This window comes from Trichomycterus rosablanca, chromosome 27 (assembly GCF_030014385.1).
Source record: "Trichomycterus rosablanca isolate fTriRos1 chromosome 27, fTriRos1.hap1, whole genome shotgun sequence".
Taxonomy (NCBI): domain Eukaryota; kingdom Metazoa; phylum Chordata; class Actinopteri; order Siluriformes; family Trichomycteridae; genus Trichomycterus; species Trichomycterus rosablanca.
Window position 1 is genome coordinate 10,575,452 of NC_086014.1, and position 11,245 is coordinate 10,586,696.

The 11,245-nt window shown below is 36.2% G+C and overlaps 1 protein-coding gene across 2 annotated transcripts; it reads left to right on the forward strand.

Annotated features, from left to right (window-relative positions):
* The first annotated feature begins 886 nt into the window (after positions 1-886).
* On the forward strand, positions 887-10,958 carry skor1a (SKI family transcriptional corepressor 1a). Of its 2 annotated transcripts, XM_062989796.1 has the most exons (9): positions 887-970; positions 2,407-4,031; positions 5,472-5,559; positions 5,717-5,809; positions 5,960-6,028; positions 7,476-7,550; positions 7,672-7,746; positions 8,704-8,769; positions 10,266-10,958. In XM_062989796.1, exons 2-9 carry the CDS (start codon positions 2,421-2,423, stop codon positions 10,358-10,360), a joined length of 2,172 nt encoding a protein of 723 aa, XP_062845866.1. In that variant the 5' UTR covers positions 887-970; positions 2,407-2,420; the 3' UTR covers positions 10,361-10,958. The 2 variants fall into 2 exon arrangements, with proteins under 2 accessions (XP_062845866.1, XP_062845867.1); XM_062989797.1 differs by lacking the exon at positions 8,704-8,769 and having other exon boundaries at positions 10,263-10,958.
* The last annotated feature ends 287 nt before the right edge of the window (positions 10,959-11,245 follow it).

The window sequence follows — 11,245 nt, forward strand, 5'->3', positions numbered from 1 at the left end:
TCATATAGGGTTCCAGTATTTCCCTCACCTGTCTATTGCTATATCAGTGTTTGTGTTCTCTCTCTCTCTCTCTCTTTGTGTGTGTGTGTGTGTGTGTGTGTGTGTGTGTGTGTGTGTGTGTGTGTGTGTGTGTGTGTGTGTGTGTGTGTGTGTGTGTGTGTGTGTGTGTGTGTGTGTGTGTGTGTGTGTGTGTGTGTGTGTGTGTTTGTGTGTTTGTGTGTGTGTGTGTGTGTGTGTTTACCTATAAACCTAATATACCACAAGGGCAGTTTAGGCTGCTATATGCTGCCTGGGCAAGCTTTTAATTCAAATGTATGTAGATTCGTTGTGCAGGCATATATGAGTATATATTAACATTAGATTCAACTAAATAAACCTCACTTTTATTTTAAAATTTAATATAGAATTTATTTTACATTTATATTTTTGCTTGCTTGTTAGGATTTAAGAGCATTAATAGTTACATATTAAATAACAATTTAATTGCGTAATATTTCAGAATTATATTTGTTAAAGAAATCTGTCTGTGTATTTATATTTATATGTTTTATATTTATATTTATGTATATTTATACGTGATGTCCACCTGTCTATCTATCTGGTGATCCACCAATGCGTATACATTACCAGCAGTGTGTGTGTGTGTGTGTGTGTGTGTGTGTGTATCCTGGCTGTTAAAGGGTTAACTCTACGCGTGTCTCAGTGGGTGTGTCCTGTTCTTATTTTGCTTGCTTGTTTCATTCAGCGTGACAAAAAGTGTCCCAGACTACTCTGTGGATAGCTGGATAGTGGTGTTTATCCTTCACTGAGAAAGAGAGAGAGAGAAAGAGAGAGGGTAGAAGAGGGAGAGAGTGTTGCGCTCGTGTCAGTGCGCTTTTTGGGCATCTGGAGGACGTTTATCCTTTATGTGGGATATCGTGGTGCTGTGCGTAATACATTGGCGCAGAGTTATTCTTTCGTTTTACAAAAGGTGGGTGTTTTTTATTTCTTATCTGATTTGCTTCTGCTTTGATAATTAGATTTTTACACTGTAGCTGTATTTCATGTTAATAGTCAGGATTTAAATGTACTAGTGGCTGTTTTAATACGCACATGTATGCGGTTTTTAAAACAGCTCATATAGCATTTTTATTGTTTATGTTTTATTTAGGCTGGATTATTTTATTGCTAAATAATGTATTTGCCTTCATGGCCATAAACAGAAATCTTTTCTTCTATGATCATTAGTGTTGTAAGCTATGTGTTATAGGCCTTTCAGTAAATGTACTTTCAGTACCTTTAAGGCCTTTGCGTAACTTTGGAGTTTCACACAGTCCACTATGCCTGGGCTACATTATGCCCTTATTTAACCCAGCAACCTGAAATCTAGAAATACAATTTAAAATGAGTCTATTATGTCTATTAAGAATTTACAGGTTTCATGTGTACAGGCCACATTTTTGCCTGGTTTTGCGCACTTTTGCTTTTAGGCTTCATAGACATGAAATAACCGTAATATCATTTATTATCAATTATTTGCTGTTCTCATTATTTTAGCAAAAAAAGCAGCATTTTAAAACTAAAATAAAAACATTTATTTATAATATATGCTGTTTCTAATACTTAGATTTCATATTTGAGTTTTAAAGGATTATTATGGTGTCAGTATTTGACTGAAAAACTGTATTAATTACACGAATGAATGTAATAATAATAATAATAATATTTATGATTGTTATTATACTTATATTGTTTCTTTGCTAATAATAATAATAATATAAATAACAACAATAATAATAATAACAGTTAATAATTAATTATTTTAATTTCCTTTTTTAATTATTTTAATTTCCTCTAATTTCCTTCGGGATCAATAAAGTATCTATCTATCTATCTAATATCTAATATTGTTTTTATTCTTACTGTTTCTTCTTTTGCTAATAATAATATAAATAATAATAATAATTATTATTATACTGTTTCTACTTTTGCTAATAATAATAACAATAATAATATAATAATAATTATTATTGTTGTTGTTATTGTTCTTATATTGTTTCTACTTTTGTTCTTATGTTGTTTCTACTTTTGATAATAATAATAATTTGCTAAACATTTGTCCAAAATGTAATTTTCCCTACAAAACTTTGTATAGCAGCCATACATACCAGGAAAGTTTACACCTAAGAATCATTGTGGTTTCTTATCATGTGATGTAAATATTCATGATAAAAAGCTATTGTTTATAAAATATAAATAATTTCTATCATATTATAATTAATGTGTATCTTTGCCTTTAATTAGTGTGTAGTGTATAAGTCTATATAGTGGAGTGTATATAGTGGTAAGGACTAATTAAAAGGAGAATTATCATTTCTATTTTTGTGTACATATTTTGTTGCTAACTTGTGCTTGTAATGTGTACAGATTTACAGCAGGAGATGGAGCCAATAGCTGCCTCGCTGCCCCCTGGTCCGGATTCCGGTTCCTCCCCTCATTCTAAACGGACCATGTCTCCATTCTCCAGCAGCAGTAGCAGCAGCAGCAGCTCCTCTATGAAACCCAACCAAGTGAGCGAGACCTCTCTGTACGGGGTGCCCATCGTGTCTTTGGTTATAGACGGTCAGGAGCGTCTGTGTCTGGCCCAGATCTCTAACACCCTCCTGAAGAGCTACAGCTATAATGAAATTCACAACCGGCGCGTGGCTCTGGGTATCACGTGCGTGCAGTGCACCCCGGTACAGCTGGAGATCCTGAGGCGCGCCGGTGCCATGCCCATCTCCTCCCGCCGCTGTGGCATGATCACCAAACGGGAGGCCGAGAGGCTCTGCAAGTCGTTCCTGGGTGCGCACAGCCCTCCTAAACTACCCGAGAACTTCGCCTTCGACGTGTCGCATGAGTGCGCCTGGGGCAGCAGGGGTAACTTCATCCCTGCCAGGTATAACAGCTCCCGTGCCAAATGCATCAAGTGCGTCTACTGTAGTATGTACTTCTCACCCAACAAGTTCATCTTCCATTCACACCGCACCCCAGAGTCCAAATACACCCAACCGGACGCGGCCAATTTCAACTCGTGGAGGCGCCATTTAAAACTCGCGGAGAAGCGCGAGTCTGATGACATAGCCCACGCGTGGGAAGATGTCAAAGCAATGTTTAATGGTGGCAGCAGAAAGAGGACCATGCCTGGAAGTGGGTGCGAGATACCATCCACAGTGAAAGCGCAAGTCCAGAGACCGGTGACGCACGAGATCCCGCACAAAAGCGCACGCTGCAATGAGGGCGCGCGCAATTACCCCGTTATCCCAGTCCCCAGCAAAGGGTTTAGCATGCTCCAAAAAATCCCTCCACCCCTCTTCCCGCACCCGTATGGCTTTCCTCCGTTTGGTTTGTGTCAAAAAAAGGATGACAACATTACTGAGCAAAATAAGATCCCTGGTGTGTTTTGGCCTGGCACGAAAGACAGCCTGTACCCATCTTTTCCTGTTTTCTGGCCCACCCTGCCACCCTACCATGCACCCCCAAAACCACACGAGCTCCCTGGGACACGCCAGACTGAGACAGATGTCACTGACCACGACCGTGCAGGCAGCAGCACTCCAAGAGACAGTCCACTGTCACTTGAGGACAAATCTGCGGATGAAATGAGGTCCAGTGAGGGACATTCAAGCCACGTATCGGCATTCAGACCCGTCATTAAGGACGCCGAAAGCATAGCAAAGCTGTACAACAACCGGGACACGTACCCACCCCCACGAGCTGGACACCTGTCCCCGGATTTAGCCAGTGATACCTCCAGTTACAGATCCGTCTCTCCAGGGGTGGACAGCGCAGCAGAGGTGGACGTGGAGTCCGGCAGAGATACACACGAAGACGATGATGACTCTGTCCAGCTGTCTGTAGAGGACAGACAAAGTCCAGTCAGACACATCCTGTCCCGAACTGGACATGAGGAACTGATGGAGAGCAGAGATGAGCAGGACAGAGTCTCAGAGACGGAACAAGAGAGGGTTAAAGAACGAGAGCCAAAATGTAACGACACACCGACTTATGATGTGAGTATAAAACAGGGGAGAAAATTTAATTTAGGGTTTTAGATTTCCTAAAAAACATTGACCTAATCCATATTTAAATATTATATATATATATATATTTTATAAAAAATAATATGTTAATATAAACACATGCATTTTCTCAGTCTACTATATTATATTATTTTATATTACATTACATTACATTACATTACATTACATTACATTACATTACATTACATAAAGTGTATTAAATGAAATAAACCAAACCAATAGTCTGGGACTTTATGTGGCCATTAAATACTGACATTATATTTGATAGTTTTGCTTAAAAAATAAATAAATATTGGTCAATCTGCTTTTTTTTTTAATCTTAATAAATACATCTTAATTTCTGTTTAGAGGCAGAATATTAAAAAAATACTGTGCCTCTAATTTGTGCCTCTAACGTGTCTCTAAAAGGAGATTTTAGTCTAATATTTATTAATATATTTTTATATAAATATAATACTGCTTAATAAACAACAATTTAGTCTGTTTCGTTTTCTGCATATTTGATTATCACGTATTTTTATGTTGGAAAAAAGAAAAAATAATTCTGCATTGTTTTATATCTGTAAAAAACAACAACTTAGTTTTATTTAAATATAGTTTAAATATATTATATATGGTAAATATATATATATATATATATATATATATATATATATATATATATATATATATATATATATATATATTAATATGTAAAAATGTATGTATATATTTAAAATGTAAAAATATATTTTATCTAAAAGTAATTATTTTATTTTAATAATTTTCTAATACATTATATATTATATAAATATATAAATTATTACGTTTTATTGTTTTTTGTTTTTTTGGTGCCTATTTTAAACATGTTAAATTAAATTGTGAGTTTATGACTGTTAATCTAATTTGGTAGAAAATGAAATTATATAGGCCTACTTAACATTTACATATTTTTTAAGTATAAACCTGATTAAAAAATGAATTCTTTTTATATTATTTCAATATGAAACCATTTTAAATGTGTCTGGTTAACACTGTTTATTCAGAACAGACTGAATAATCTTATTTAAGAATATTATAGGATAGGATCTGCTGTCTGTGTTGAACACGTGTTCAGAAATGAAAATAACAGGCGCAGTTGTAATTGCGCTAAATTGAAAGTTGAAAAGAAATGACCAGATGTAATTGATTTGGCCGGCGGGCAGGAACGTGTTTGTGGAAAGACTCCTCTGGGAGATGAGAGTAAATTACTCACCCTGTCATTTCCACTCTTCCACTTTAACTTTCAGTATGAGCAATTTGCTTTAATGCGAAGCCTGATATTACAGGATCGTTTGTGGATTTGCGCTTTAATGATAAGCTGCACCTCTGCTTTGAGAAAATGAGAAGATTGCGCACAATTTAGGAGGCTTTTGTTTGTGATTTTGGCAGGTGTGTGCGGCTGAAAAGGACGCCAGGGTCTCATTGAACTCACCACCGCTTTCAGTGCCCAAATATCCTCGACCCAGTGAAGCACATGGTAAATATTATCCAAATATTTCCTTTTTATTTTATTGTCCTGATTGTTGGTGGTTTCTGTTCTTTTATTCTACTTTATCATCAGGGAGTTTCATGTTCTAATAAATATGCTCCATATTTTGTGATCTTTATGTATCATATATTAATTTTCCCACTAGATTTAAATAAATCCAGTCATTCTTTGCTTGAGGAGGAATGGGAATCCCAAAAATCCCAGCTGGACAGATTAAGCGTTTGTAAAGAAGCTGAGAGTGAGTGGATCTACCTGCTTATTTTATTTCATCTGAATTTCACTTTAATGTATTTAAATTACAGTCTCTGATCCCTGAATTAATATCTCTGAATATTTTAAATCTAAATTATGCTATTCTCTCTCTCTTTCTTTTTTTTTTTTTTACCAGTTGAAGGGGCTCTGAGGACTAACAGTAGATTTCACCTGGTAGAAAAAGACATCGAGCACATGGCGAAAGGTAAAAATCTTCTATTTTAATGGAATATTGTTATTTTTATTTTTATTATAAGCTCACAACAAGATTTTACTGCGCTTTGAACGATTTATAGGTTTAAGGACAACTTATATTTAAAATAAAATTAGTAAAATTACATTTAAAAAAGAAAAGAAAATATTTTTAATTTTCTAAATTGTTTTAACAAATTAGTAATTGTATGTAATAAATTTATACAAAATATATTTTATATAAAAAATAAATATAAAACAATTAAGCAGCTGTTTTAAAACACAGGATGCAATATTAAGGGTCCTGTTTTTTTAACTAGCTAATAATTTATTCGCATAGCAGCAATAAAACGCCTTTTAATAAGTGTGTCTGTTTAGGGTCTTATTGTGACGTCAGCCAGGATGTTTAACAAAGTTATTATTATAATTATTATAATTATTATAATAATTATTATTATTATTGCTATTATTCAAATTATTAAAGGCATGTTTATTGGTGTGATATAAAATATTTTTTCAGACCTCACCTTACTGTAAATTGTAGTTACAACTGGAAGTTACTATATTAGGTGTTTGGCAATTTTTTAAATGTTGTTTTTACGTTGTAAATCCACGTTGATTAATAATAAATAACATTCGTTAGAAACAATGTTATGATGCAGAAATGAAATCTCAACGTTTATGAGATTTGAATGTGATTTAAAAGCACAGCAAATCACCATTAAAATGTAAAAATGTAACAACACCCAAGAAAACAAATATTAAGTATTAAACACATGTAATGCCAAAGCAGACTGATTTATTATTATTTATTTAATTATTGCTCATTTGTTTTATCAATTAAAAAGGTGTCATATTAATAATTTATCCAAATCAATGTGCATCAAAAAAAATGTTTACCTTGACGCATCATTTATTTAATTTGATAATATATAGTAAATTAAATGTTTTGCATAAATATATAATGTGTGTCATTGGGATCATGACGTGCTAAAAAGTACAATAAGAAATATGCAATCAGAAATAAACCACAATATTTACTCCTCACAAAAACCAACTCTGGATATGTCTAAAAGTAAACGTTTGGCTTCACATTGTTATTCAGTGCTCACATACGTCTGCTTCATGTCCCAGGGTGGATTTCTTTATAAAAAGACTATAAATTTCGCGTTATTTTTAAACAAAAGAGAGAAAATGAATGCAGTGTTCATTATCCCGAAACGCCCTTGAAGAGTTTGAGAGCAGCTGCATTAGCAGAGCCGCACACAGCCGGCGGCTACACCCGCTTATTCTGCATGTACTAACTGATCATTTCCTAATGCGCTAAATGCGCTAAAAAGCTTGCTTTTAATTATAACATCTAACCCTGGTTTGTTCTTTTTCCGTGGGTTATTGCTGTGGCACTCCTGCTGCTGCTTTATTAATGAATTAATGCTGGATTATTTCTGCTTTTCTGATAGAAGAGTTGCAAAAACAGCTGGTGGAGCAAATGGAGCTGAGGAAGAAAATGGAACGAGAGTTTCAGAATTTAAAAGGTACTTTAGATCTGCAGTATACTGTATATCTGAATAGTTCTGTATAGGGATGCAGATGTTTAGCTAATGGAGTGCTTAGTGCAGAATTTGCAGCAGTGACAGTGCATGTTCATCTTACCAGATAATTTCCAGGACCAGATGAAGAGGGAGCTGTCCTATCGAGAGGAGATGGTGCAGCAGCTGCAGATAGTCAGGGGTAAGCAGTGAAGTTAGAAGAAAAAGTTATGCTCGGGAAGTTACAAAAGTGACACTTGCATATTTTAATTACGTCCCGAATTTGTCTAATTTAGGGCAAATGATGAAGGCTGTAAAAGATTAAAAGCCAACCAGGACAATTCTGTTTGCAATTCTAGGATCTTAAATGAAATAACACATAATACATACAATAAAAAAATATATTTACTTACTAATATTAGTTTAAAAGCTTTCAATCTTTCCTCACAAGTACTTCTAATAGTTAATTCATGAATCAAATGTGTTGGGATTGGAACCACAATTAACCCATATCAACAACTTAAGCATTAAATAGCAGCATTTGTGTGTGTGTGTGTGTGTGTGTGTGCGTGCGCGTGTGTGCCCACATGCCAACGTCACTCACACCAAGCCTCAAATCCATGTTCTTTATTTTTATACCCAGGCAGCCTGATACTTCATTAGGTATACACACACTTATTTTTATTTTAAGTTAAAGTAGGTCGAGGGTGGCACGGTGGCTCGGTGGGTAGCACTGTTGCCTCACAGCAAGAAGGTCCTGGGTTCGATCACAAGGCAAGGCGGTCCGGGTCCTTTCTGTGTGGAGTTTGCATGTTCTCCCTGTGTCTCCCTGTGTGGTTTCCTCCCACAGTCCAAAAACATGCAATCTGGTTAATTGTAGACTGAATTGCCCTATAGGTGAATGGGTGTGTGTCGCGCCGTCCAGGGTGTTACTGTGTGCCTTGCACCCATTGAAAAGCTGGGATAGTAAGTCGAGAGGACAAACGTATTATTTATAATATATATAATATTATTTAGAGCTCCCAATAATGACCCTGTAAATAACACTCCTAACAATCTTTCGAACCATCAACCTCATTCCCCCCAAAATTCTGATCTGCATATTTTATACTTCTAAAATTTTTCTTTGCTCTTATTCATCTTTGCTTTGTTATTTTAGACACTTTGTGCAACGAGTTGGATCAAGAGAGAAAGGCTCGTTATGCAATTCAACAGAAGCTAAAAGGTAATTTCTATTATAACCCAATAGCAAACAGCTCAGTGGCCATAACTGGACACCCCAAACCAACCATCAAATGAAAATAATTGTTTAAAAAATGGAATAAATAAATATGCAAGTGCTACTTTTCAGTTACAGTTGCTGGTTATGCTTTACTAAAAAGATCATGGAACAACGTACAGGGTGTGTTTTACAGTATTTAGATATAGGCTAAATAGTGTCTATGTAGTGTATTAAAGTGTTGTAAAAATACTTGATATGCTGCGCTTTATTCTACAGTAGCACATTTTGCAAAGCCCATTTCAAAACACTAAATTTAGACAAGTTCAAGCATTATTTGCATCTCGAGTAATTTGGCAATCTGAAACCCATATCAGTTGGAATAATATAATAGTGCAGGCACTATGAACCCAAGATCTTTCATGTTTTGTCTGATCAACTTAATTTCATTTCTTAATATACATCCACTTCTGCATTTCAGGCCTGCAACACATTCCAAAAAAAGTTGGGACTTTAGGGCTAGTAATGAGGTGAAAAAACTAAAAAATGATGTGATTCCAAACAGGTGACGTCAACAGGTGATTGTAATCATGGTTTGTTACAAAAGCAGCATCTAGGAAAGTCTTTGATGAGCAAAGATGATCAGAGGATCTTCAGCTGTCAACAAATGCTTGAGAAAATAATTAAAACGTTTAAAAACAATCTTGCTTAAAGAAAGATTGGAAAGGATTAGCCTGTTCCTCCATCTACAGTGCATAATATCATTAAACGATTCAAGGAATCGGGAGGAATTTCAGTCTGTAAGCCTAAGCTGAACACTTAGACGGCACTGCATCAGGAACCGTCACTCAACAATAGTTGATATAACCACATGGGATTACTTTGGCAAACCTTTGTCAAGCACTACAATACAGAGTTACATACACAAATGCCACTTAAAACAAGCCTTATGTTAAACACAGAAGAATAGGTGTCAAGTTTTCTGGGCTCAGAGGCATCTAGGATGGACCATTACACAGTGGAAATGTGTACTGTGGTCAGGCATGCTTTACTGTCCCAACTTATTTGGAATGTGTTGCAGGAATGGATGTATGAACAAATGAAATGATGTTGACCTGACAAACCATGAAATATCTTGGGTTCATACCGTCCATACTGTCCATATTGTCCCAGCTTTTTTGGATGTGGGTTTTCTTTGCGTATAACATTTTAATGCCCCTAAAGAACAGGGACGGTCCTATTTCTTACTGACCCTCAGGCAGGAAGAAGTTCTAAAGTGCTCAAAATGCTCCCCTGATTATAAACAAACATATCCCATTGACCGGCTTTGCTTAATATTAGGATCCGTCAGTGTTCCCATCAGCAGTGAATGGCAGGAACCCCCCCCAGTAGACCCCCCTTCCTTTCCCCAGTGCTCAGTGTTCAATTCATGTCTCTGCCCTTGTATCTGATCCACTCTTCTTGTTCAGTACATAGCACTAAATGCTCTTTTTCCCCAGAAGCTCACGACGCTTTACACCATTTCTCCTGCAAGATGCTCACTCCACGCCACTGCACAGGAACATGCACTTTTAAACCACCTCTCCTGCCACCTTAATCCACAGCATCCTGGACTTTGCATACACCAAAACCAAAAGATCTACCCCAGGAATGCTTTCAGAGGAGAACTTGTGTTATGTGAGCGTTAAACTCTCCAAGGGCTGCGAACGTGCAAGCTTTCCAAATCGAGTTCTGCTGAAACGGACGCGTTAAAGGGGACTTTTCTTTTAACTGGACCTGGGATCTGGGATCTGGCAAGCTGGTAAAGCAGAAGAAATGAACTGTTCTTTATGTGTATAATAATAATATGATAATGATGATGTTTCTTAAAATGCGCCAAGTGGCGATGTGCAATGAATTGAGTTCCACGATTTTATGTTCTTAAATTCTATTTATTCCAGATCGATTCATTGATGTGCTCACCCAAATGAACTGTATGTCTAAGCACTTTAAACGGGAAATGATTAAGATTTACCTTTAATGAATTAAAGATGCTGAAACTCACTTGTTGCTGTGTACAGAAAAAGCACTTAGTCCACCTGACCCAGATACATTCAGACCTTATAAGCGGTTATAAATATAGATATATGTGATAACTTGACTGTGTACTATGACTTTTCGAGTGTATTTTCAGGAATAAAATGATCCTTCCTTCATTATTAATGAAATGTTTGATGAGGTATACCAGTATAGGTGGCAGACCAGTATACCAGAATACCAGTAGGTGGTTGTATGGATTTGTATTTCCCTTAAATGTTTGCTTCATGTTAAACACACCCCCTCTGACACGTGCAGTAGCTGACCACTTCTTCTCACCTGCATGTGGTAAGTAGCACACGGAGAGTCACGCACTGAACTCCATTATCCCCCGTCTCATTGTGCAAGTGCCATAGATCAGCCAGCAGAGGTCGCGATCGCTGCAGTTATAAGGAATCCCCTCCAC

Bases quoted from the DNA above. Each gene is read 5' to 3' on its own strand.
- skor1a (XM_062989796.1), top strand. From the start codon at position 2,421: ATGGAGCCAATAGCTGCCTCGCTGCCCCCTGGTCCGGATTCCGGTTCC. The intron at 5,560-5,716 runs GTAAATATTATC...TTTTCCCACTAG, and splicing joins TCGACCCAGTGAAGCACATG to ATTTAAATAAATCCAGTCAT. The intron at 8,770-10,265 runs GTAATTTCTATT...TTTCCCCAGAAG, and splicing joins AATTCAACAGAAGCTAAAAG to CTCACGACGCTTTACACCAT.